Source organism: Anomaloglossus baeobatrachus, chromosome 5 (assembly GCF_048569485.1).
Source record: "Anomaloglossus baeobatrachus isolate aAnoBae1 chromosome 5, aAnoBae1.hap1, whole genome shotgun sequence".
NCBI classification, from domain to species: domain Eukaryota; kingdom Metazoa; phylum Chordata; class Amphibia; order Anura; family Aromobatidae; genus Anomaloglossus; species Anomaloglossus baeobatrachus.
Window position 1 is genome coordinate 347,957,206 of NC_134357.1, and position 27,686 is coordinate 347,984,891.

The 27,686-nt window shown below is 46.2% G+C and overlaps 1 protein-coding gene across 1 annotated transcript; it reads right to left on the minus strand.

Annotated features, from left to right (window-relative positions):
* Window positions 1-538: 538 nt before the first annotated feature.
* On the minus strand, window positions 539-27,588 carry EDEM2 (ER degradation enhancing alpha-mannosidase like protein 2). Its single transcript, XM_075347569.1, has 11 exons — window positions 27,412-27,588; window positions 21,936-22,046; window positions 19,684-19,723; window positions 17,089-17,194; window positions 16,589-16,714; window positions 16,099-16,310; window positions 6,296-6,437; window positions 5,705-5,829; window positions 4,840-4,984; window positions 4,617-4,738; window positions 539-1,082 (listed from the first exon to the last, which is right to left on the minus strand). Exons 1-11 carry the CDS (start codon window positions 27,561-27,563, stop codon window positions 624-626), a joined length of 1,740 nt encoding a protein of 579 aa, XP_075203684.1. The 5' UTR covers window positions 27,564-27,588; the 3' UTR covers window positions 539-623.
* Window positions 27,589-27,686: the final 98 nt, after the last annotated feature.

The following is a 27,686-nucleotide window of genomic DNA, read 5'->3' on the forward strand; positions in this document are numbered from 1 at the left end:
GACACGAGTACTTGAGTATAATGGAAGTTAACGGGAAACCCTAGCATTCTTCCGGAAGAGTTCCCGGAAAACTGCTCGAGTTCCCCATTGACTTCCACTATACTCAGTAAACGAGTCGGGCCCTTCTGAGTGTCCAACTGCTCGTTACGAGTACAAAGCACCCAAGCATAGTAGTGCTAGCTCATCACTACTGACCATGTGTATGCTGAAAAATACTGGGAGAGATTTATTAAGCTAAATGCACAGGAAATATGCTGTGCCTGCCTTCCATCACATTTATTATGCATTTTAGGCACTTTTTTTTTAACTCAATAAGGGGCATAACTTGTAGGGAAAGTGTGACTTTGTGGAAAAGGTGTGTGTATGGTGCAACCACATGCACAAAAATTGCAACCAAATTTTCGTGCAAATTTTCATGCAAAGAAAGTCAACTAATAAGTGATTTAAGCTTAAAAGTATCTAAAAGATACCCATATTTATAAACCAGCATTTACAAAACAGTCTAGAAATAAGATGGTTCCAGTAAATCTGCCCACGGTTGTGCAAACAGCGTTGTTTAATTTAAACAATAGTTATAGAAAAAAAAAAATTTGGAAAATAAAAAAAATATCCAGTTTAATGGATTATTCTAGAAAAACCTGTCCCAAAATTGACAGTTTAGAGCTAAAGGGTTGGCTGGGGCAATGCAGCAGAGAGGCGCGCCTGATCTTAGTTCTGTTCTGTGTGCTAGTGGCAAATGGATCCCGTGGATTGAGATCATCAGATTTTTCTTTTCTGGACTTAGTCTTCGGCCTGACAGAAAAGAATTCTCTGACCAGAACTTCTACCTCCCACTTTTCAGTATTGTCCTGTTTGCAGCAATGAAGTGCCGCTGGGTCAATTGGGTGGGCTTCTGTATTAAACACATACCCACCAGCACCCAACACACATTCCCCATAGGGAGTCACTACTAGGTCAAACTCAGATCCATCACTGTGGATGAAGTTGTCCGGATCAAACAGCAGGTATAGATATTTTATGGTCTCCGCTAGAAAGAAAGACTCCATTCGATTGTCCAGTTTATGATCCCGAACATCTTTGATCTAGTGGGGGAAAAGAAATGGAAATCATGAACAAAGTCTATAGCCTTACAATACTTCACAAGAGATCGCACGGGTAATCGCAATGACAAGCATTTTTCCATATGACAGATCACATATATTATGTAGTAGGGTTTATGAGCCCCCAAAGACTTTTTCTAATAACTATATAGTCATATAGGGGACTTTGCCCTAGCAGATCGCAAACCTTAAGTTTATTAATCCCTCTGGTCTGATAATAGCTGTAATCCAATACGCTGATTAGGGTTGTTGAAGCACATTTGGTGTGGCTGAGCAGCTCGGTGCCCTATTCTACCCTTGGATTTTGTATGCCTCCCCATATGCTGATTAACAGTACTGGCTTATCCAGAACAAGCAGTATTGGCATAGAAACCTGGATCCCGAGCTCAGTGCAGAAGTGCCAGCGCTCACCTGCACTCCGCACTCATCTACAAGCAGATATTTAGCGGAGAGCCCTCAGCGCGCACGCGGATTAGCATACTGGATAAAAAAGGATTTTTAGCAGAACGGAAAGACAAAATAATAAACTAAAAAAGGTATGGTTTTTATATAGGGGCTAAGACCTCTATATGGCTCTGCGGTTAGTTTAAAACAGGGCTTGAGGCAGACAGATTTTTCAGCCAGCAGGACACTTTCCATGAGGTGGAATGGATCATTTAAATACCACAGATATCAAAATATAAGGAATAATGTTCATTCGTGGTTGAAACATCTACTATGGTGCCTTAAGCTGATGACAAAGTGCCACACTCTATTGTGACTCCCAGCAATCAGCTGTTATATTTTGGGAAAACACAGATACTGTATGCAATAGGATTAAAAAAAAAAAAAAATAAAAAAAAAAAATCAATAAATAATATCGCATTCGGACCAAGTTTTTCCTCAGCTATACAAATAAGAAAGCCGCAGAGACGCCATCACGTGTTTCTCAACGCTGACAGGAAACTAGCCAGGTCTTTCACCGGGAAGGAACAACCACGGGAAGGGCAGTCTCCAGTCAAGGAGACCACCTATACCAAACATGGTATCCATCCACAGACAGCCGTTTCGGGGTATTTGCCCCTCATCAGTGTGGAGTAGGAATCTGGCTAGTGGGGGCAATGCCTAGTAAAAGACTACTTAAGCAAGCATTGTTGACCTTAGGGAGATCAACATATCCACTGCGGAGACACCATCACGTGTTTCTCAACGCAGTGATTCTAGAGCAACGCCCCCTGGGAAGTATGCAAATAAGAAAGCCGCGGGGACACCATCACGTGTTTCTCAACGCTGACAGGAAACTAGCCAGGTCTTTCACCGGGAAGGAACAACCACGGGAAGGGCAGTCTCCAGTCAAGGAGACTACCTATACCAAACATGGTATCCATCCACAGACACAGGCTTTCTTATTTGCATACTTCCCAGGGGGCGTTGCTCTAGAATCACTGCGTTGAGAAACACGTGATGGTGTCTCCGCAGTGGATATGTTGATCTCCCTAAGGTCAACAATGCTTGCTTAAGTTTCCTCAGCTATAATCTGGCAGAGGGTAAAAGAAAAAAAAAATCCCAACATGCTAATGAGTGAATTAATGGGTGCAAGAAAAACAAAAACAAAAAAAAAAAAAAAAAACGTACAGCACACAGACCATCCGTATGTCATTCGTTTTTTACAGATACATCACCATTCTGTATGATAGAACACTGTAAATGGCCCCGTTAAATATTAGTTGCTGAGAACAAAAACAAAACAAAAAAACACTCATTGCATGCGGATGATAGCTATAAAAAAAAACACAAATATAAATAAATCTTGTGTTTAGAATACCAAACGCATTTCACTTGCTCCAGTTATCTGGTTGAGAATTGGAGTGATTTTATATATACAGATGTGAGCGAACCCATAGTATGGTGATTCATTGCTTTGCTCTTTCCTCCTCAACTCTTCCGGTATAATCACAGAGTGATAAAGGCCCTCATCACTATCCAGGTCCTGCCATGAAGTTCAGCCTGTGGCTGAGCTTCATAAAAGATCACTATTTTCACTGTATACTGCAACATTAAAAGTTTTGAATTATACAGTAGGAGTAATCATCAAAACATAAAAAGCCACCCGCCCGCACAGAGTGGCAGCCAGCAGGCCGCCCACCTGTACAGAGAGGCAGCTGGCCGCTGGAACCAACAGGCACCCCGCCACCCGCACACAGCGACACGAACCTGGTCTCCCGCACACAGAACTGCACAGACAGCCCCCTCTTCCCCCGGTAAGCTATATACGTATTTTAAGACGCACCCCTCATTTTCCTCCCAAATTTTTTTTTTGTTATTCCACAATGATTTCTTTGGCTGATATGTTATGTACTGTGACATACTGAGGCAGAGCACGATCCCTTCCCTTTTTAGCAACTGGGCCGCAGGGCAGTATTCCAATATGATAACATACCTCCAAGACAACCACTGTCTTACTAAAGAAACTGAGGATAAAGATGCTGGACTGGCCAAGTGTCTCCAGGCGTAAACTCTATTGAGCATCTGTGGGGCATCCTCAAACGGACGGTGGAGGAGTGCAAAGTCTAACATCTACCAGTGGCTCCTGTGAAGCTCTAGTGAACTGCATGCCCAAGAGAGTTAGGGCAGTGCTTGGAAATAATGGTGGCCACACAAAAAAATATTACATTTTGGGCACAATTTGGCCATTTTCATTTACGGGTGTTCTAACTTTTGTTGACAGTGGGTTAGACATTAATGGCTGAGCATTTAGTTATTTAGAGGGTACACCAAAGATATCAGAAAACATTTCCAAAAGTGCGAGTGGTGTACTCACTTTTGTGATATACTGAGACTCCCCAGGCTGAGAATACCACCCTCCAGGTGCTGGGCTTTAGCATGGCTTGTTATCAAAATTGGTGGGGACTACAGGCTGTTTATTGTTTAAATAGTTAAAAAAAAAATAAATCTATAAATAAAAAAAATAAAACCTGCATGCGGTTCCTCTTTATTTTGATACACAGCCAAGATAAGCGCAGGGCTGGTGGCTCCAGCCAGCAGCCATATGCTTTATCTGTGCTGGGTATCATAATATGGGGGACCCTACGCCAATTATTTTATTTTTGCACCGCGATACTGACCCGCAGACAGCAGCTGTGATTGGTTGCAGACACAGTCATACAGGCTGCGGGAGTGTCTGACTGCAACCAACCACAGACGCCAGGCCGGCCGGTGGGCGGGGAGAGCAGTGTATATGGATGAGCAGTGATGAGTGGCCCAGAAAGTGAAAGGAGAGGCTTCCGGAGCAGTGTACAGCCATGCTGGAGCCTTTGTAAGTATGAAGCGCTTGCTTCATTCCCGAGTCCGGCACCTGGGCACCTTTTGAAACCGCGCAAATACGGACTTTTACAGTCTGGGTCCACACATCACTACCTGTTGACATTTGTGGTGGTGTTTTTGGAAGAATGCAGAAATGTTTTAGACTACCAGTCATTTATCAGTATGAGGAAAAGTTAGTGTTAGAACAAACAAGTCTCACAATACAGGACGTACAGTGGCAAATCCACAGTCCACTTTACTTATTTTCTCTATAGATTCTATAGCATCTCTTCCCAGTTCCAGCAGTGTTGGGTCTTTGGTGGCTTTGTACAAATACATAGCACTCTCGATCAGCTCTAGAAGACAATACAAGCATAGATCATTTTAATGGTTTCATACAAGCAAGCAATCATTGGGTTTTTAGTGCTCGCCTTCTACCTATGTAATATGAACCTACCAGGCCGGAGTGGGTATCCCTCTCGTTTGTCCACAGTAAATCCTTGTGGAATATTGTAGAACTCTGGTAATCCTCCAAACTGTTTCCAGACTGTATAATAATTGAGGAACGTCCTCATGGCATTTCCAATATCTCCTATCAAGCTCTAAAAGGATAAAGATCATGTCATTAGAAACCAGCTATAGGTGTTTGAAGAAGAAGTTGAAATATCTACTTTTTGTTGATTACAATTAAAACTGGAGTCTCAATGAAGAGAACTAGGGCAGGCGTCACACGGTACGATCTATCGTGCGCTCGCACGAGTGATCGTGCCCGCCCCCGTCATTTGTACGTCACGGGCAATTCGTTGCCCGTGGCGCACAAAGTCGTTAACCCCCTGTCACACGCACACGCACTTACTTCCTGGACAACCTCGCTGTTGGCGGCGAACATCCTCTTCCTGAAAGGGGAGGGACATTCGGCGTCACAGCGACGTCACACAGCGGCCGGCCAATAGAAGCGGAGGGGCGGAGATGAGCAAGAAGTCACATCCCGCCCACCTCCTTCCTCCTGCATTGCCGGCGGGACGCAGGTAAGCTGTGTTAGTCGTTCCCGGGGTGTCACACAGAGCGATGTGTGCTGTCACGGGAACAACGAGCAACCGGAGCACAGAAGGAGGACCAAGATTTTGAAAATGAACGACGTGTCAACGAGCAATGATATGGTGAGTATTTTTTGCTCATTCATAGTCGTTCGGAGGTGTCACACAGTACAATATGTCAAACAATGCTGGATGTGCGTCACTAATGATGTGACCCCGACGACATATCGCCCGATATATCGTACCGTGTGACGCCGGCATGAGGCTACATAAAAGCAGATATACCTGTAATCCAGGCCAAAAGGCTTCCAACGACTGAAATATTGGCATAGACACAGTGCCTTTATACATTTGCACCCAGACATACCAGTCGTCGTACTTGGTGTAGTTCTGTAAAGCCTTGTTGTAATCTAAAGGAAAAGACAGGTTTCATGTTATCAGCATGATTGGAGCATATCTGTTTGGTCCCTAGGACTTGCTGTTTAGATGGGCTCAAATCAACCATCGAATGTGTATAGGGACCTCAAAACTGTCCTCTGAAGACAGATGTCAGAGATAGGGTGAAGGGGTCAGGCATATTGGATTTCAACATACCCAATTCTTTTAACCAGCGTAAAGGCATACCATAATAAGGAGATGTGTGGTTTATTTTCCACTTCCAAACTAAATAAATAATATGTATGGGTGTGCGTGTTTATATTGGAAGTGAGAAAATAATACCAAGTTCTGACAACTTTTGTTATGTGCATAGCCAGCCTCATGTGATCAAAAGAATAGTGATTAAGGGAACCTATCAGCAGTTTTGTTTTTTTTTGTAAAAACACCCAGATAATTATAATAAAAATAAAAGAATCAGGATGCCTCCCTGCTGCTTACCCATAAACATGGACATCATCTTTTCATCCTGGAGAAGAATGGCTCCTTTCACAAGATACTCAAAATAAGAGTCAACACCAGCTCCAATCCCTGCATCTTGGGCCACCCATTTAGACGTCATTACATCTATGTGATTTCCTACCTGGAAGGTAAATACATTTAAAAATGGACATGCACTTCTCTAATGATTTGATCCAAAAGTCCACACCTTTCCCAGCTATTTAGCTAAGGCAACAGTTATATGTAAACCCGAATGAATACAATAAAACTTCCCCATAAGACCCCTGTGTCAAAACAGCATCTCTGAGTTAAACCAGACATTATACATATACACACTAATTTTCTGAGAAAATATATTTCTAAAGCTGCTGTTGACAAGAATTTGTTGCCAGATATCTTTAACAACCCATCCAATCCACACATGCAAAGAAATTATACCATAGATGTGAATAAATTTAGTGATGTGCAATAATGAGAATTGACACAAGAAAAAAGAAAAAAAAAAAAAAAAAAGTATTGAACACACTTACTGAAATTTATTAATACTTTGTACAAAAGCCTTTGTTGGTGATCACAGTTTCAAGACACCGCCTGAATGAAGAAACTAGTTGCATGCATTGCTCAGGTGTGATTTTGGTCCATTCTGCCACAAAAACACTTGACAAAACAAATCACTGATCTTTGGGAGACCAGCCAGAGAAAACACTGCCGGCAGCCAGCAAAGGCGCTTAGCACAGTGAAATCCTAGGTGCATTGCCCCCTGGGAAGTATGCAAATCTAAAAAGGTCCATGGAGCCACTGTTAGGAGTCTCGACACAGAAAAAAGAGAATTTTGTTTACTTACCGTAAATTCTTTTTCTTATAGTTCCGTATTGGGAGACCCAGACCATGGGTGTATAGCTTCTGCCTCCGGAGGACACACAAAGTACTACACTAAAAAGTGTAGCTCCTCCCTCCTAGCATATACACCCCCTGGATCACCAAATATAGCCAGTTTAGTGCAAAAGCTGAAGGAGGACATCCACCCACAAGTAGAGATCGAGCAAAACCCGGAACAACCGGAGCCTCTGTCTACTACAACAGCCGGTGAAAAACACACGGAACAAGAAAACTGCCAACAGGCAACAGGGAGGGTGCTGGGTCTCCCATGTCGGAACTATAAGAAAAAGAATTTACGGTAAGTAAACAAAATTCTCTTTTTCTTCATCGTTCCTTATTGGAGACCCAGACCATGGGACGTCTCAAAGCAGTCCATGGGTGGGAAATAAACAGAAAACTGAGAAGTAGGCAAAACCTAACTTCACAAATGGGCGACAGCCGCCTGAAGGATGCGTCTGCCCAAGCTCGCATCTGCCGAAGCATGAGCATGCACTTGGTAGTGCTTTGAAAAGGTGTGCAGACTAAACCAAGTGGCAGCCTGACAGACCTGCTGAGCCGTAGCCTGGTGCCTAAAAGCCCAAGAGGCACCGACAGCTCTGGTCGAGTGTGCCTTGATCCCGGGCGGGGGAGGCACCTGAGTACTCTGGTAGGCATCGGATATAGCCGACCTAATCCAACGAGCTAGGGTCGGTTTAGAAGCCGAGAGACCCTTGCGCTGACCGGTGGTCAGCACAAAAAGAGAGGTGCACCGCCTAAGGGCAGCAGTGCGTGACACATAGATCCGGAGCGCCCGCACCAGATCTAAAGTATGCAACGCTTTCTCAAAGCGATGAACAGGGGCCGGACAAAGGGAAGGCAATGAAATGTCCTGGTTAAGGTGGAAAGGAGAGACCACCTTAGGAAGAAAGTCCGGAGTCGGACGGAGAACTACCTTGTCTTGATGAAAAACCAAAAAAGGTGACTCCGAAGAGAGCACGGCCAAATCAGAGACTCTCCTGAGAGAGGTTATGGCCACCAGAAAGACGACTTTTTGTGAAAGTCGAAACAAAGAAACTTCCCTAAGAGGCTCAAAGGGGGGTTTCTGTAAGGCCGTGAGGACCAGATTAAGGTCCCAGGGATCCAAGGGCCGCCGGTAAGGTGGAATGATGTGAGATGCGCCCTGCATGAAGGTGCGCACCTGAGCCAGTCGGGCGATACGCCGCTGAAAGAACACTGACAGAGCCGAGACCTGTCCCTTAAGGGAATTGAGGGATAGTCCTAGCTGCAGACCGGACTGTAGAAAGGACAGGATGGTTGGCAAGGAAAAAGGCCAAGGGGCATGGCCGGAAGAACGACACCAGGACAGGAAAATTCTCCAAGTCCTGTGGTAAATTTTTGCCGAGGAAGACTTCCGAGCCTGAGTCATAGTGGAGATGACTTCGGGAGGAATGCCGGAAGCCGTCAGGATCCAGGACTCAAGAGCCACGCCGTCAATCTGAGAGCCGCAGAATTCTGGCGGAAAAACGGATCTTGAGAGAGAAGGTCTGGGCGGTCCGGAAGATGCCACGGCACCTCTACAGACAGACGGAGCAGGTCTGGGTACCAAGCTCGCCTGGGCCAGTCTGGGGCGATGAGTATGACCCGACGGCCCTCCATTCTGATCTTGCGCAAGACTCTGGGCAAGAGAGCTAGAGGGGGAAACACGTAAGCCAGACGAAACTGGGACCAATCCTGAACCAGCGCATCCACTGCAAAGGCCTGAGGATCGTGGGAGCGAGCCACGTAAACCGGGACCTTGTTGTTGTGCCGTGATGCCATTAGATCCACTTCCGGAGTGCCCCACTTGCGGCAGATCGACCGGAACACTGCCTGATGCAGAGACCACTCGCCGCTGTCCACGGTTTGACGGCTGAGATAATCTGCCTCCCAGTTTTCTACGCCTGGGATGTGGACTGCGGATATGGTGGACTTGTAGTCCTCCGTCCACTGAAGGATGCGTTGAACCTCCAACATTGCCAGGCGGCTGCGAGTCCCGCCCTGGTGATTGATGTAGGCAACTGCTGTCGCGTTGTCTGACTGGATTCGAATGTGCTTGCCCGCCAACAGGTGGTGAAAGGCTACGAGAGCTAGGAGCACAGCTCTGATTTCCAGCACATTGATCGAGAGGACTGATTCGGACGGAGTCCAAGTGCCCTGCGCTCGGTGGTGGAGAAATACTGCTCCCCAGCCGGATAGACTGGCATCCGTGGTGAGGATCACCCAGGACGGGGTCAGGAAGGAGCGTCCCTGAGACAGAGAGAGAGGCCGAAGCCACCACTGAAGAGAGCTCCTGGCTTGTGGCGAGAGAGCCACCAACCTGTGCAAGGAAGAAATCCGCTTGTCCCAACAGCGGAGAATGTCCAGCTGCAGAGGACGCAGATTGAACTGGGCAAAGGGAACCGCTTCCATTGACGCCACCATCTGACCCAGCACCTGCATAAGGTGCCTGATGGAATGACGGCGGGGGCCTCAACAGAGAGCGCACCGCCAGATGGAGGGACTGCTGTTTGACTAAGGGCAACTTGACAAGTGCCGGCAGAGTTTCGAATTGCATCCCTAGGTACGTGAGTTTTTGGGTCGGGGTCAGAGTGGACTTGGGCAGATTGACAAGCCACCCGAATTGAACAAGAGTGGCGAGAGTGAGCGAGACACTCCGCTGACAGTCTGCACTGGATGAAGCCTTGACAAGAAGGTCGTCCAGGTAAGGAATTACTGCCAACCCCTGGAGGTGCAGAACCGCAACCACTGCTGCCATGACCTTGGTGAATACTCGAGGGGCCGTGGCTAACCCGAAGGGGAGAGCCACGAATTGGAAATGTTCCTCTCCGATTGCAAAACGTAGCCAACGCTGGTGCGAAACTGCAATTGGCACATGCAGATAGGCATCTCTGATGTCGATGGATGCCAGGAAATCTCCTTGGCTCATTGAGGCAATGACTGATCGCAGAGACTCCATGCGAAAATGCCGCACCTGAACATGCTTGTTGAGAAGCTTGAGATCCGGAAGGAACCGTCCTTTTTGGGGACTAGGAAGAGATTTGAATAGAAACCTCTGAACCGTTCCCTGGCGGGAACCGGTACAATTACTCCGTTGGCCTGCAAGGATGCCACGGCCTGAGAGAAGGCGGCGGCCTTGGAGCAGGGGGGAGTTGACAGAAAAAAATCTGTTTGGCGGGCTGGAAGAGAACTCTATCCTGTAGCCGTGGGAGATGATATCCCGCACCCACTGGTCGGAGACGTGTTGAAACCACACATCGCCAAAGTGGGAGAGCCTTCCATCGACCAAGGACGTTGCTGGCTCGGCCAGATAGTCAAGAGGAGGCTGCCTTGGTGGCAGCAGCTCCTGCGGACCCTTGTGGACGCGGCTTCTTGCGCCAGGAGGGCTTCTGGTCCTTGGCTGAGTTAGTGGACGAGGCCGAGGGCTTGGAGGACGACCAGATAGAGGGACGAAAGGAACGAAACCTCGACTGGTTCCTGCCCTGGGAGAACGAGGCCCCTGTCGCCTCATAGACAGACTTGGCCAGGAGGTCAACCTGGCGGTCAGTGGAATCCTTAAGTGAGGTGCCATCAGCCACTGATACAACTGTCCGGGCTGAGATTCTAGACACGAGAGGGTCCACCTTTGGTGAGAGAGCCCACTCCTTGACCACTTCTGGTGGAAAAGGAAAACGGTCATCAGAACCACGCTTAGGAAAGCGTTTGTCAGGACAGGCTCTGGGCTTGGACACAGTGGCCTGAAAACTGGAGTGGTTAAAAAAAACAACACACTCCTTGGTCTCTTAGGCAAAGTGAACTGGTGCTTTTCTGCCAGAGAGGGTTGCTCCTCTGATACTGGCGGATTGAGGTCCAGTACAGTATTAATGGACGCAATCAAATCACTAACATCTGCATCCCCCTCAGTCAGATCAATGGGGCACATAGAGGTAGCGTCCGAGCCCCCAGTAAAGACATCCTCCTCATCCTGCGAATCGGCTCGTGAATCGGAGCCGCAGGACGAGGAAGGAGAGGGGTCCCTGCGTTTCCTTTTAGGAGGACGGGGTCTGGGAGCAGATGAAGAATCCTCTGTGAGCTCTGGAGAGCGAGCTGAAGCAGCAGGGGCACCCTGTGAAGGGGGCTGATGCATGCTCAGCAGAGTCCGGGACAGCTCTCCCATGGAGTCAGCAAAGGACTGGGAGATAGACTTAGTAAACAATTCTACCCAAGCCGGGGGTTCAGCCACCGGGGCTGGAGCAGCCGGAGGGACCACTGGGGAGACTCCAGGCTGAGGCACCACCATGTTAGAGCAGGCATCACAATGGGGATATGTGCTCGGTTCAGGCAGTACGAGCTTACATGCAGTGCATATTGAGTACAGCCTTGCAGCCTTGCTCCTAGTGTGAGACATGCTGCTGAGGTGGGTGCTCTGAAGTAAGAACACACTCCTTCAGAATGACCCCCAGAGAGTGTATAATAAAGTCTACAACCAGAGGTTGTGGCTTACCAGACCGATTTGTGTGCCCTCCGGATCTCACAGCTCAGACCCCCAGTCAGGTTGCAGAGATGCAGCAGCCAGCACCGATCAGTGTGAGAACGCTGATAAAATGGCGCCGGAGTGAGGAGGGGGGGGGGGGCGGGGCCTAGTCCAAGAGCGGGAACCGGAGGGCCAAGGGGATATACAGGGGAGGGAAACATCTCCTCAGAGAGGAGTGTCCTCCCCTCTGCTGAACGGCCGGTGGGCGGCACCACACTGTCCCTCTGCATGACTGACATGCAGGGGCAGTGAAAACGAAAGTAGGCCGCGGCCGAAGCCGGGGACTAAATTTTACAATGCGGCCGGCGAGCAGGCACCCTCGGCGCGGTTCTCAGGGGAAAACCAGAGAACCGGCCGGAAATGTCACCAAAATAACTAACACACTCTCCCCAACAATAAAAAATGCAAGGGACCCACAATAACGTCTCAAATACTTAGCTTGAGAGACGCAGGGCCAGGTCCCTGAGGGGTGAGTGCTCCGTCCGGCAGGGTCCTGAGAGGGCTGCGGATGGAGACCGGTCTCCTGCAAAGCAGTGAGAACCGTGCTGGCTCCCACTTCAAGCCAGAGCCCGAGGGATGGTGAAGGAGCGCGGCATGTAAAGGCTCCAGCCTTAAAATCAACCTTAACAGCACCGCCGACACAGTGGGGTGAGAAGGGACATGCCGGGGGTCCACATTGGACCCGCTTTTCTTCCAACTCTTTAAAATCAAAAATCAGATGAGAATGCACGTGTGATGTGTGCCTCCTGAACACAAAGCATTGAACTGGCTATATTTGGTGATCCAGGGGGTGTATATGCTAGGAGGGAGGAGCTACACTTTTTAGTGTAGTACTTTGTGTGTCCTCCGGAGGCAGAAGCTATACACCCATGGTCTGGGTCTCCCATAAGGAACGATGAAGAAATAGCCAGATATCCCTCCGAGAAGGACCTAGCCAAGGAGTGGCTCTTTTTAGGAGACTACCATAACCACCATATTAAGTGGCCCTATATATAGATATTGACTAAAAGGGCCACTTAATATGGTGGTCTGCTAAAAAGAGCCACCCCTTGGCTAGGTCCTTCCCGGAGGGATATCTGGTTATTTTCTGTGTTGAGACTCCTAACAGAGGCTCCACAGACCTTTTTTGATTTGCAAAAACACTCAACATCCTGAAGGTTCCGTGGGCTCCTACTATGAACTCTGGACTTTAGTTTTTTCTATAAATGGTCTTTAGGATTCAGGTCAGATGACTGGCTGGATTATTCTAACAGCTTTTTTTTTTTTTCTCTGAAACCAATTGAGTTTCCTTGGCTGTATGTTTGGTATCATTGTCTTGGTGAAATGTCCACCCTCATTTCAACTTCATCATCCTGGTAGATAACAGTAGCTTTTAATCTAGAATGTCTTGGCCCCTTTGTCCCTTCATCCTGCCTCCAAGTTTACCAGTGCCATATGCTGAAAAACACCACCACATTCATGATGTTCCCACCTCCAAACTCCACAGTTTATATGTTGTTTTAGGGATGATAGACAGTCCCACTTGGCCTCCAAACCATGGTGTGTATTATGGCATCTAAAGAGTTCAATTTTGGCCTCATCTGACCAGACTAAATTCTCCCATCATATCACAGACTTGTCTAAATTTTGTTGAGTAAACTTTAATTGCTCTTGTATATGCTTTTTGTGTTTTAACAATCGAGTCTTGCTTGGTGAGTGCGCATGCAGGCCATGGAGGTTAAGTTTATTCTTTATTATTTTCTTTTAAAAGGGAACCTGTCACCAGAATTTTCACTATTAAACTAAAAGAATCCCCTTCTGCAGCTCATGGGCTGCATTCTATAAAAGGTTCATCTTGCTACTGGCCCCCCTTACATAACTTTATAAAATATTACCTTTTGCTATGGTAATGAGGTTTGCTGGCCCCGTGGGCGGGCTGTATTTCGTCTGTTATCACCCCCTCCTGCCGCTGTTCGCCGTCCCCAGTGTTCATTTACATAGATTAGGCCGCCACCCTCATCTTCCGCAGTGCACTGGGAGTCTCGCGCATGCGCAGTGGCACTATCGCGAGACTGAGCACTGTTTTAAAAACGCGAGCGCCGGTGATGTTATTGTGCAGGCACGAGATTATAGGCGGCGCTGTGAATGTCATCACCAGCGTCATCCAAGTACCCGTCCATAATCTCGAGCCCGCGCTTTTACCTCTGCCTCTACCGTTATGCGCTTGCGCTGACCATTGCTTATTTTCATAATTCCAGTTTACCTTTTTTTGAAAATAGTGCTCAGTCCCGCGATAGTGCCACTGCGCATGCGCGAGACTTCTGGAGCACTGCTGAAGATGAGGGCGGCGGCCTCATCTATGTAACTGAACACTGGGAGACGACGAACAGCGGCAGGAGGGGGGATAACAGACAAAATACAGCCCACCCCCGGGGCCAGCAAACCTTATTACCATAGCAAAAGGTAATATTTTATAAAGTTATTTAGGTCTGAAAGGGGGGCCAGTAGCAAGATTAACCTTTCTAGAATTCAGCCCAGGAGCTGCAGAAGGGGATTCTTTTAGTTTAATAGTGAAAATTCTGATCACAGGTTCCCTTTAAACAATTGTACTTGCTGATTTCAAGTCTTTCTGAAGCTCTTCTGAAAATTCTTTTCACCCCTGTGTCTGAAATCTTGCAGGGAACACCTGGCTATGGCCGGTTTATGGTGCAATAATGTTCCTTCTACTTCTGGATTATAGCCCCAACAGTGCTTACTGGAGCCTTCAGTAGTTTAGAAATTCTTCTGTAACCAATGCCATCAGTATGTTTTGCAACAATAAGATTGCAAAGGTCTTGAGACAGCTCACTGGTTTTACCCATCATGAGGTGATTATTGCATTATAACTTAGTAATGAGACACCTTTTTATAAGCCATCAGCTGACAGTGAAAAATAATAAGTAGCAGGAATGCGTTCTCATTACTTATAGATGTCAGCTGGTGTCATGACTTTCCGTACCTCTTTTTCTTCTTGTGACCAAAACTCTACCTCCCCTCATGTAATTTCTCATTATTACACATAACTAAATTTATGGACGTCTAATCTATGGTTTAATTTCTTTGTCTATGTTGATTGGTTGGGCTGTTACTGATATTTGGTGAGAAATTCATTTCACTGGCACCTTTAGAAATATACATAGAAAATTGGTGACTTGTTCAATACTTATTTCACATATTGTATATCCTCTTCACAATCGAAAATGTATATTTCCATCATCGGCTGTCTCGCTGTCTTTGATGGGGGCTCACACGCTGAGCACACATCTTTCCCTGCACTTGATGTGTGTTTTAATCTGCCATCAAGTGCCTCTCAATCTCTGACAGCAGCATTTAACACACAACGACAGAAAGAATGGCACTGATCCCACTCATCGGCACTGCTATCACGTGGTCGTAGGGCACTGATGGGTTATCATGACAGGTGGGTGGGGAGGGGGGCGGGAGATCAGCTTATGACCGCCATGCCTGTCATCACTATCCTCCTCGTGTATGCCAGCCTGTAGCCAGTGTTCATAGGAGATTGTGATTTCTGATGATGCCCTGCGCTGTATTACATAGGCGATCAAACAGTCGCAGCTGCAAGTTCCCTATGAGGACTATTAAATCCTGTAAAAAACACAAAACAAAAACACATGAGGTTCAAATTACCCCCCCCATCCTTTTGCCTCATTAAATAACAAAAGAAAATAAAAACACATTTGGTATTGCCGCATTCAGAAATGCACGATCTATGCAGATATAAAATAAATTAATCTGACCGGTAAACGGCATAAGGAGAAAAAAAAACAAACTCCAGAATTACGTTTCTTGTGGTTGCCACAACACTGCAATAAAATACAATAAGAGGCAATCATAGCGTATAAAATCATAACGTAAAAATAGCGTATTTTCACCACTTAAATATAAAAAAAAAAAAACAACTATACATGTTAACTGTCTATGTACTATGGAATCATTGTCTAATAAGAAGATTAACCATATTTAGATCATGGTGAAGAAAAGAAAAAAAAAAAAAAAAAAGTTGTGGAATTACACTTTTTTTGCAATTTCACTGCACTTGGAATTTTTTTCCCGTTTTCCAGTACAATATGTGGAAGAATAAATGGTGTTAGTCAAAAGTACAACATGTCCAGCAAAAAAGAAGCCCTCATATGGCTATATTGACGGAAAGGACCACCACGTTAAATGATCATTTTTTTCTGCGATTTGGGTGTTGGTTGTTTTAGAGATGTCTCTGTCTATGATATTGCTGGAAGATTTAAAAACTGCCATTTTTATTTTTCCTGTAAAATAGCTAAAATGCTGTTTCTTAGCAATATATACCGTAGCCAAGATATTAGTAATGTTCCTGAGTAATAGGGGCACACTTTGTCCTTACCAACCCAATCTCAGAGCGACTCTCCCACAATCCATAGAGGGCTTGTCTTGCTACCCTTTCAAATTCTAGATCTCCTGTTAAGCGACTCAGCGTTGCAAACTCTATGATGTACGTTCCAACACCGGCTGTGCACGTCACCGGAGTCTCTGAAGGGTTCACGCCTCTTAGGAGATTGACCGTCCCATATGGCATTCCAGTCTGTGTATCAAAAGCTGCAAAGGAAGATAAAGTCACTACTTATTAGGGATGATCGAATACCTCAAATATTTGGCTTCGCGAATATAAATGTAAGTCTATGGGAAGCCCGAATAGTTTTGAATAGTTGTTATTCGGGTTTCCCACAGGCTTACATTGCGCATCGAATATTCGCAAATAGTCGAATAACGGCGACCTATTTGAAAAATATTCGCGAAGCCAAATATTTGAGGTACTCGATCATCCTTATTACTTATCCTTTTAAACTTGCAAAATATTCACTTCTTCCCTTTACCTGGAAGAAGTTTTCGGGCCGCATCTTCTGCCATGCGCAGCAAAGGGCCAGCACACGGCCAACCAGGTTCCAGCTCAAGGCCAGCTTTCTTCGAGAGGAGGTGAGCAGACAGAAGGCCTCCTACCACTGAAATGGAAGGAATCTAAATTAGAGCATGAAACATCTGGCATACAAAGTTACACAGCAAGGTGTGATATTACATATAATAATGAAATTTAATCACTATAGCAAAGTGAGGCATAACAAAAGTTCTAATGTAATGGATCCCTTGTTATCCAGAGCCAAGATCTCTACTGGATACTCATCAGCTTTAGATAATGGATGTCTGAGCTCCTGTACATAATGCTCCAAGAGAGGTGTATGATAGCAAGACAACCTCTGAACAAGCAAATGACCGGAACGCCGTGTTTTCATAAATCAGGTAATTCTTATGAAAAAGTATTTCAAAGAAATAATAGAAATGCAAAAGTAAAATAATTGGGCTAAAACAAAAACTGAACCTCGGATGTTGGTCTCAAACACTGAAGCATTGACGTCAATATCAAAATCCACAGTGTCCTGAAGTACAGTCACCACTCTCTGGAACTCCGAATTATTCCCAATAATCTGTAATATCCAAACAAAAAAAAAAAAAGATATATTCAGAAATTGATCTGTAAAATAATAATTCACAACGCAAATTTACAAAGAGTAACTTGGTTTGAGAGCGTTTTGCAAGACAAGCAAAGCTTTCTACAAATTTGTAACTTGGTTTAATGGCAATGATTTGCAATCAGAGCAAATACTCACCGTGCACACTTCTGGTGCTGTCCTTTCACCGCGCTCTAACACGCTCTGGAGGTAACTTTCTGTACTGTACACAGTATACCATTGTACAGTATATGTTATATAGCATGTCTATCATTTTGCATTTGTGGATACAGTATTGTACTTTCTTCCTGCTATTGCTTGTACTGTAATCTAAGTGCCTGTGCAGTATTCCTACCCCACATCTGGCTTAGGCTACTTTCACACTTGCGTTGAACGGTATCCGTTGCATTGCGTTGTGTAACGGATGCAACGGATGTGTTGCATATAGTGACACAACGGATGCAACGGATGCTGCAAAACAACGCAATTCGTTTTGATTTTTTTTTTTTTTTTCCCGGTTTTACCAGCGGCAGACTATAGTGAACGATCAGCTGATCGTTCCCTGCAGCCGGCCGCTGGGTGATCAGCTGATTGCTCCCAGTAGCCGGCCGCCGGGTGATCAGCTGATCGCTCCCGCCCGCCGGGTGATCAGCTGATCGCTCCCGGCTGCCGGGTGATCAGCTGATCGCTCCCTGCAGCCGGCTGATCAGCTGATCGCTCCCGGCCGCCGGGTGATCAGCTGATCGCTCCCTGCAGCCGGCCGCCGGGTGATCAGCTGATCGCTGTCACTTGCCGGCGCCCGGGCATGCCGGCGGGCGGGCGCTCAGCTGAGCGCTGTGACTTGCCGGCGGCCGGGCATGCTGGTGGCCGGTCATTCAGCTGAGCGCTGTCGCTTGCCGACGGCCGGGCGCTCAGCTGAACGTTCGGCCACCGCGAGCCAAAATAAAGTTTGATTTAAAAAAAAAAAAAAAAAAAAAAAAGGAGCATGCGCAGTGAAATCCAGAGGATTCCGCTGCTCAAAATAACGTTACATGCTGCGTTCCTCCCGCTGGGCGGAAGCAACGGAGCGTCGCCCAGCGGAAGCAACGCAGCTCCTTTTGGTACAATCCGTCAACCATACAAGTCTATGGGAAACAGCGGAATCCGTTAACGGATTCCGCTGTTTCCCAAAAGGGCGGATTGTAACGGAAGGAAAATAACGCAAGTGTGAAAGTACCCTTACTTTTGCACTTATTTTGGGAGAATAGATTTAGGGTGTGTTTTGTATGAGAATAAAGGTTTTCATATTTATATATACTTTTTTCTCTCTATACTGTACGTCCCGCACACCAACAATTCTATTGTAAGCTAAATATGCAGTTTAATTTGCTTTGTATGTTTTTTTTCTGTACAGTATTTTGTATTAGTGCACTGTAATCATTTTAAATGAACACAGTACTTTTGTATTACTGTAATAAGTTTATATAAATACAGTAAATATTTTTGGGTTGTGGAATGAATTGTCTGCGTTTCAATTATTTCCTATGGGAAAATTTGCTTTTGATATAAGAGCACAGTCCCAGAATCAATTATGCTCATAATCCAAGTTTCCACTGTATTCTTGATTACGTTGATAAGGTGTAAAGCCATCCTAACCCAAGAGGTATGATAGCTAAGAGTTTGCTGCAAATGCATAAGGTAGTCCCAGGCGAGCCAAACAAGAAGGACCCTGGACTGACACATTATACCTATACTAAAACATTATAGCAAATTACCAACACACGAGAGATATTTGTGAAGCAACATATTTATTTCAAAAGGATTGCACAAAGGTAATCTGTCAGTAAAAATCAACCCCAAAATCCACACCCAAGGGAATGGTGCTAGGCAGGGAAACAACCTCATGAATAGCAATGAGCGAGCACTCCCATGCTCGGGTGCTCGAAACGAGCAGGTCGGACTCGACTAGTGTACCAAATATAATGGAAGTCAATGGAAAAATTGAACATTTTTCTGAAAAAATGCTCAAGTTTCCCATTGACTTCCATTAATTATCGGTACTCAAATCGAGCCAGTCCAACTGCTCGTTTCAAGTACTGAGTACCTAAGCATGATCGTGCTCATCACTACTTATGAGGCCTCAGGATGCAGAGGCTTGTTAAATACTTTGTCATGCCCGGAGAATTTAATGCCTCATTCGCATATGAATTGTTCAGCTAATTTTTCGTAAAAGCAGCAACAGATTATTATTATTTATTATTATAAAAAGGATAAAAGCTATAAAAAGGTATTAATGAATTTACATTTCCAAAAAATGTGCATGTTCATATATGTGGTTGGTGGGTATCACTGTATGCAGTGTAGAGGATTATCTGTGAGTTGAGCACATCAGTAGCTGTGTTTTAATGGGAATGTCAATTAACAATAAGTCAGTATGTGCAATAATATAGGTTTGGCTAATAGGAGCTCCACAGGTAAATACCCACCAACAATGTGTCCAAGGCATCAATTAAAGTCAAAGAAAAACTGCAATAAAAAACAAAACAGTGAGTCTACAATATACTCAAAAGCCTATATAGCGCTATTTAACCCTGTGTGTGATGACGTGTATGGACATGGGCAAGAAACACCGGGTGATAAACACTAGCAGAAATAAGAGATGTGCTAAGGACAAATATAAGGAGCAATAGAGTCTTATCCTACAAAAAGGATTGTGAAAAAAGGTTGGAGTTGCTCACTTGGAGGGGTTGTGCGAGACACAACCATTGTATTTGCAATTGCTGTAGACCCACAGACATTTAACACTTGGTTGAAGGAGAAGAGCGGCTCCCTCTGTGATGACCGGTCCAATAAAAGATTATAAGATAGGGATAGAGTGGCTTTCATGGCTACACATTTCAAAGTCCTACTGACTTCCTCCTCAGGACAAAAACATGTACAAAAAAACCCAAAACAAACCCCAAAACACTGGCACATATATACTTAAAACACACAAAAAATTCAAATAATTAAGTATATATGTACCAGACGTTTTTTTGTACATTTTGTTGTCCTGAGGCAGAAGTCAGTAGGACCCATTGTGTGGACCATTGTTGGACCTGTAGTAGTGCAAAGGAACCATCTCTTCTCCTATCCAGCTAGCAGAAATAACAGGTAGATATCCTCAGCAGGGGTGAGGTCTACGCTATTTTTTTGTATACAGGCATATATCAGCTGAAAGGAAATTTGGTGTCTGCCTTGCTAATGTATGCTTATGAACACATTTAGTGTATATACCAGGAATTTTCCAGGTAAAAAAATCTAACAGTATCTATCACCTAGAATTAAAATGATCCCACCCTTAAAGGAAACCAGTCACCTACAGTCCAAAACGGAGGAACCATGAATCAAAGCCTGGGGGAACGATTGCAGACAGCTATATTTTTCTGTGAAACACTTCAACATTTCAGAGAAACCAGAGGTAGATCCCACTGGGGACCACAGCAGGAAACGAGACTAGTCCACCCCCTGCCGGCTTCACCTTGTGCTACTGTAGCTGATTGTCAGGTCTCTCCCATAAAGTGAGATGCACAACATCCCTCGGGAGTGGAACTGGGATGAGCACCTGTTAAGTCTCATCTCTGACAACGGTCCCCAGCAAGATCATTAAAGTATATTCCCTCTGAAAGCACCAGAGAGTTTCATAAAAGAATATATCTGCCGGTACAATCGTGGGGCCAGGCAGTGATTCACGGTTCTGGTGCAGTTTGGTCAGCATGAATCAGATGACTGGTTCCCTTTAAGGCAGGAACTTTAACTACATTAATAACTGCAGAGGACAGAGCCACACGAGAGAATAGTCGGACAGACGAGTCTTCGACGGCTTCTCCCTGCCCGCTTTCCTGGAGCGACAGGTCTGTTCCTGTATAGGGCGAGACCTGTCAATCATGGCCAGTAGACGTGGAGAAGCCGTTGGGGACCCGCCTGTGCAGCTTGGTCCCCTATGGCTACTGAAGCTTTTTTCTAACACTGCAGCATTTCCAAGTCAAACATACCCATCTGAAAATATGCAACCAGTGCCGTGGATCGGACAACAGGTAGCGTCAGGTTTTCTCTAACATGTCTGATGTTGGCTTTCCCAAACAGATGGTAATAGCAGAACACACAAGAGGTCCAATATATACAATAGCTATATATAGATAGATCTTATGTGTAAGGCAAGAATAAGGAGGCCAGAGGCTGCTCATCTTTAATGGAAGAAGACTAAAGGCCCCGTCACACACAGAGATAAACCTTTGGCAGATCTGTGGTTGCAGTGAAATCATGGACATATTGTTCCATTTGTACACAGCCACAAACCTGCCACTGATTGTCCACAATTTCACTGCAACCACAGATCTGCCACAGATTTATCTCTGTGTGTGACAGCGCCTTAACACAGTTAAATCCTAAATCTCTCAGATTTAATTATCATTGGCTTTCTGTTCATGTGACATAACATTGCAAACTTCATTATAGATCGGGGACTTTAGTCATGTCACCCAGAGTGCCAATGATACTTGATACTCAATAGTGTGTGTAATAGGGATACTAATTACAACCTTACGTAAAAACATGTTACTAGTCACAACTCAATGATGGAATCAAAAGTGCAATACATATCTACCAATACATACAGTCTGATACTAAAAGTATATATATATAATAAAAAAAAAAATATATACAAACAATACTTCTTGGACGACAGTAAGTACTTCACCTCCCCCATGTGTCCTGTCCATCACACGTCAGTGGTCTCAGCTCATCGTATGGGAACGCATTGTCCAGGTAGTTGTTGTAGGCGTGATAAAACATGGACTTCACCCTATCCCTGGATAGAAATGTCTACTGTAAATGGCCACAAAACGGGATTCATCATCATCATTACACATTACTACAGTCAGCAGCTCATGCAATAGTCCTTACAAATGGGAAAACCCAATATCAGATTCCAGATTTGGCAAATCGTATTTTATACACATTAAAAGCTAACGTGCTGCTCAAAGCCTAAAAATAGGAGTATAGATAATTATTTTCACCCACTACTCCAAAAGATATGGAAAATGAAACAGGAGGCGTTATTAATATTAAGTTATTTCTATAGTGCAGAGTTAAGGGCGCTTTACATGCAGCGACATCGCTAGCGATGCCGCTAGTGTTCGCACCCGCCCCCGTCGTTTGTGTGTCACGGGCAAATCGCTGCTTATGGCGCACAATATCGCTAGCACCCGTCACACTACTTACCTTCCTAGCGACGTCGCTCTGGCCGGCGAACAGCCTCTTTTCTAAGGGGGTGGTTCGTGCAGTGTCACAGCGACGTCACACGGCAGCCGTCCAAAAGAAGCGGAGAGCAGCCGCATGAAAGTCACGCCCACCTCGTTGCCGGAGGATGTAGGTACGCTGTTAGTCGTTCCCGGGGTGTCACACATAGCGATGTGTGCTGCCTCAGGAACGACAAACAACCTGCGTCCAAAAGCAGCAATGATATTTTGGAAATGGACGACGTGTCAACAATCACAACGATTTGGTATTTTGCATCGTTAGCGGTTACTCGTACGTGTCACACGCAACGACGTCACTAGCGAGGCTGGATGTGCGTCACGAATTCTGTGACCCCAACGATATCTCGTTAGCGATGTCGATGCGTGTAACGCGGCCTTAACACAAACAGATACCAAGAGGAGTCAGGGTCCTGCTCCCAACCTCCAATCTATGAGGAAATAGGCGGAAGCACAAAATGTAAATGGTAAGCAGTGCTTTTATTGTATGGTCTGGCCATCAATGTAATAGGGAATTCTAAAGGCCACATTACACGCAACGACATCGCTAACGAGATATCGTTGTGGTCACGGAATTCATGACGCACATCCGGCCTCGTTAGCGACGTCGTTGCGTGTGAAACGCAGGAATGACCGTTCACGATCAAAAATACTCACCATATTGTTGATCGTTGACACGTCGTTCTAATCTCAAATATTGTTGCTGCTTTTGGACGCAGGTTGTTCGTCGTTCCTGCGGCAGCACACATCGCTACATGTGACACCGCAGGAACGAGGAACAACATAGTACCTGCGGCCACCGTCAATGAGGAAGGAATGAGGTAGGCGGTATGAAACGCACGATCATCTCCGCCCCTCCACTTCTATTGGGCGGTCGCTTAGCGACGCCGCACGAACCACCCCCTTAGAAAGGAGGCGGTACGCCGGCCACAGCGATGTCGCTAGGCAGGTAAGTATGTGTGACAGGTGTAAGCGATGTTGTGTGCCACGGGCAGCGATTTGCCAGTGACGCACAACCGACGGGGGCGGGTGCTTTTACCAGTGACATCGCTAGCGATGTCACTATGTGTAAAGTGGCCTTATATCGTTCCATCATCCGCACTGAGGTTGGTGGTTGGGCCTGCACTCTTGGACCGAGGAAGGAATGATAAGTGTCAGAGTTGATGGATAGTGAAGTGAGGAGGGTGTTGCCGTTGCTTGTTTGGAGAGGTGAAGGGCAGAGTTGTATGTTTTTAGCATAACCTTATAATGGATGAAATCTTCGTCTAGATTGGATTTTCTCCACAGACATTCAGCTCACCTGGAGCTCTGCTGGAGAAACCGTGTCTGTAATGTGTGCCAGGGCTGCCACCATCTGTGCAGAGTTAGGCTGCTTTCACACATACGTTTTTTTGCTGTGCGGCACAATCCGGCTCTTTGCAGAAAAAACGCAACCGGTTTTTTTTGCCGCCGGTTGCGTTTTTTCCGCATAGAATTTCATTAGTGCCGGATTGTGCCACATGGCCTTGCGTTCAGTCCGGTTTTTGCCGGATGCGGCATACTTAGCCCATGCGGCGGCCAGATGGAACGTTGCCTGGCAAAAAAAAAAACGCATCGCGCCGCATACGGCCGATGCGGTGCTTTTTCCAATGCATGCCTATGGACGCCGGATGCGGCAAAAACCGCATCCGGACGCCGCATGCGTTTTTTTGCACCGAGCATGCTCAGTAGCGTGCCGCAATCGTCAAAAAACGGACGGGCCGCATGTAAAAACTTATGCAAAGGATGCATTTTTTTCGCCGCATTCGTTGCATAGGTTTTAGAGCCGGAATTAGCCGCACTGCTAAAATCGGAGGTGTGAAAGCAGCCTTATTATGCGTGTATCAGGTGCAGCTTCATCCTGGGCACTTTGCAGGGTTTCATTATGCTTTAGAGCAGAGTCAGGATATGAGAGCGTGGAGATTGGTGCCAATAATGACTGCAACATCTTTATAAGTTTATGGCTATTAAAGGGAACCTGTCAGGTCCAATATGCACCTGTAACCACGAGCAGTTCTGGGTGCATATTGCTAATCCCTGCCTAACTGTCCCTGTATACACTAGCATAGATAAAGGGATCTTTAGAAATAGTATTTCTAAAGATCTTTTATCTTATGCTGAAGCCAGCACCTAGTCGTGATGGTGTTATTTCCCCCGGTAGTCCGCCCTCCTATCACGTTAGTATGCCCACAGAGGCGTGCTAACATGCTAATCAATGCAGAGTCACCAGCGGTGATGTGTGTACCTGTGCCCGCAGTGAACACTGGGCTGAATGCCCCACACTTCCGGTCATGCGCAGTATGAAGCCAGGTGTATGCGTCCCGGCTTAAGACAGGTCTAATGTACATTACCAGAAGTGCGGGGCATTCAGCTCAGCGTTCACAGGTACGCGCGGCACCACTGGTGACGCTGCATTGAATAGCATGGTAGCATACCCCTGTGGGCATACTAACATGATAGGAGGGCCAGGGGGAAATAACGCCTTCATGACTAGTCGCTGGCATCATTAGCATACGATAATCTTTAGAAATACTTTTTCTAAAGATCTATTTGTATACAGGGACGGTTAGGCAGGGATTAGCAATATACACCCAGAACTGCTCATGGTCCTGAGTGCATATTGGACCTGAGAGGTTCCCTTTAATGACACATATATTCCTACCAGTGAGCTAAATGGGGGTGTCCTGAGCAGAGTGATGGTTATTGACAGAGAGTGAAAGAAGGCTGAAAACGGGAAAGGTAAGGTCGTAAAATCATGCACTGAGCGGAGCTAGGAGAAGACCAGGTCTAGAGTATTCCAGTCTTCCCGTGTTAAGCTGGTGTCACACACAGCGACAACGATAACGACGTCGCTGCTACGTCACCATTTTCTGTGACGTTGCAGCGACGTCCCGTCGCTGTCGCTGTGTGTGACATCCAGCAACGACCTGGCCCCTGCTGTGAGGTCGCCGGTCGTTGCTGAATGTCCAGCTTCATTTTTTGGTCGTCACTCTCCCGCTGTGACACACACATCGCTGTGTGTGACAGCGAGAGAGCGACGAAATGAAGCGAGCAGGAGCCGGCACTGGCAGCTGCGGTAAGCTGTAACCAGCGTAAACATCGGGTAACCAAGGGAAGACCTTTCCCTGGTTACCCGATATTTACCTTCGTTACCAGCCTCCGCTCTTGCTGCCAGTGCCGGCTCCTGCACTGTGACATGTGGCTGCAGTACACATCAGGTAATTAACCCGATGCATACTGTAGCAAGGAGAGCAAGAAGAGCAAGGAGCCAGCGCTAAGCAGTGCGCGCGGCTCCCTGCTCTCTGCACTGTGACATGTAGCTGCAGTACACATCGGGTTAATTAACCCGATGTGTACTGTACCTAGGAGAGCAAGGAGCCAGCGCTAAGCGCGGCTCCCTGCTCTCTGCACATGTAGCACAGCGACGTTATGATCGCTGCTTCTGCTGTGTTTGACAGCTAAGCAGCGATCATAACAGCGACTTACAAGGTCGCTGTTACGTCACCGAAAATGGTGACGTAACAGCGACGTTGTTGTCGCTGTCGCTTAGTGTGAACCCAGCTTTAAGCTAGTTTCACACTTGCGTTGAACGGGATCCGTAGCATTGCATTGTGTGACGCATGCAACGGATGCGTTGCATATAGTGGCACAACGCATGCTACAGATCGTACCAAATAACGCAATCCGTTGTAGTTTTTTTTCCTTGACTTTACACATCTGAGCATGCGCAGTTGTGTAAAGTCAGCTGCGTTAACGGAATACGCCAAATGACGCATTCTAACGGAATCCGCCACCATAGGCGTCCATTATAAAAACAACGGACGCCAAACGGATTCCTGCAGATTGCGTTTTTTTGACACTCCGCCAAGCGCAGAAAAACGTTACATGCTGCGTTCAATCCGCCCGACGCAGCGTCAAAATAACGCCGCTGCATCGTCTAGCGGATGCAACGCAGACACTTGCGTTACAGTGCGTCATCCATACAACTCTATGGAGAATAGCGCGGTCCGTTAACGGACTGCGCTATTCTCCATAGTGACGGAATGCGCTGAACGCAAGTGTGAAACTAGCCTTACTAATTAGTCATGAGTGAGCCCTCCCATACTCGGTGCTTGTAACCTTTCAAGGTCCCTCATAAGGGCTTGCAGGGTCACAACTGCTAAAAGATTATTGTTAAAGGGAACCTATAAGGTAATATAACCACCATTAACCTGAATATATGGGTTAATCTGCAGGTTAGTAGCATTCGGACACCGTGCAGCCATAGTGAGAGCCCCACTGCTGGGAGGTATTCGTCTTACTTCAGGCTTTCAGTCATCAGAGCAGTGCTGGCTCAACTTCCCTCTCAGCTTAGTGAACGGCAGCTGTAACCGCGCCCTGGCACTGACTGACAGTCACCCATCATTAGAGCCAGCTGTCAGTGCAGAAGGGCGGTTGCAGCCAACACATACTATGTGCCACCCCGATGACTGAAAGCCCAAAATAAATTCATTTCCCCCTGGCAGTGGGGCTCTCAGTGCGGCCATGCAGCTCCAGAACAACATTAATCTGCAGGTTAACCCCATATCTGCAGGTTAGTAGCATTTCTTATTTACATGACAGGTTCCTTTTAAATGACAATTTTCTTATAATCAATTCGTTATTGCATGTATTCACGGGTAATCAGAAATCAGTGCAAATAGTCACTTCTTAGGAGGAGCAAGTATATAAGGAAATAGTAATTATATTCAGAATTAAATGCAGTTCTATTAACCCTATATAGTAATCCCCTATTTACAGTCATTAGATAGTACATGATGCAATGCCTGTATGCACACATCAGTAATGGCCAGGGGTCTGTAACCTGAGCACCTGTCAGCTCACACCGGCCACTGCAGGAGACTGAGGACAGCATCTTACCTATACTTCGCCATGTCTTCCTGTGTGATCGGGCTGTGTCTGGCATAATGACCGGGCAGAACGGCAACCAGCGCCCCCACATACACAAGATACACGGCCCCGATCATCACATACTGAGCCACTGCTTTGGTCTGCTCGATCCATTCTGACATCGTGTCCGCCTACTTCCTGGTTCGCGCAGACAGAAGCTGCGCCGTGATTGGTCCGTGTAAATTTACCTACACGAGGATGACAATCACTGTTAGTCTTGTCTTTGTGGTGAGTGCGCATGCGCC

Bases quoted from the DNA above. Each gene is read 5' to 3' on its own strand.
- EDEM2 (XM_075347569.1), bottom strand. From the start codon at position 27,563: ATGTCAGAATGGATCGAGCAGACCAAAGCAGTGGCTCAGTATGTGATG. The intron at 5,830-6,295 runs GTAAGCAGCAGG...CTTTTCCTTTAG, and splicing joins GATGATGTCCATGTTTATGG to ATTACAACAAGGCTTTACAG. The intron at 1,083-4,616 runs GTACGTCCTGTA...TTCCCCCACTAG, and splicing joins TGGACTGTGGATTTGCCACT to ATCAAAGATGTTCGGGATCA.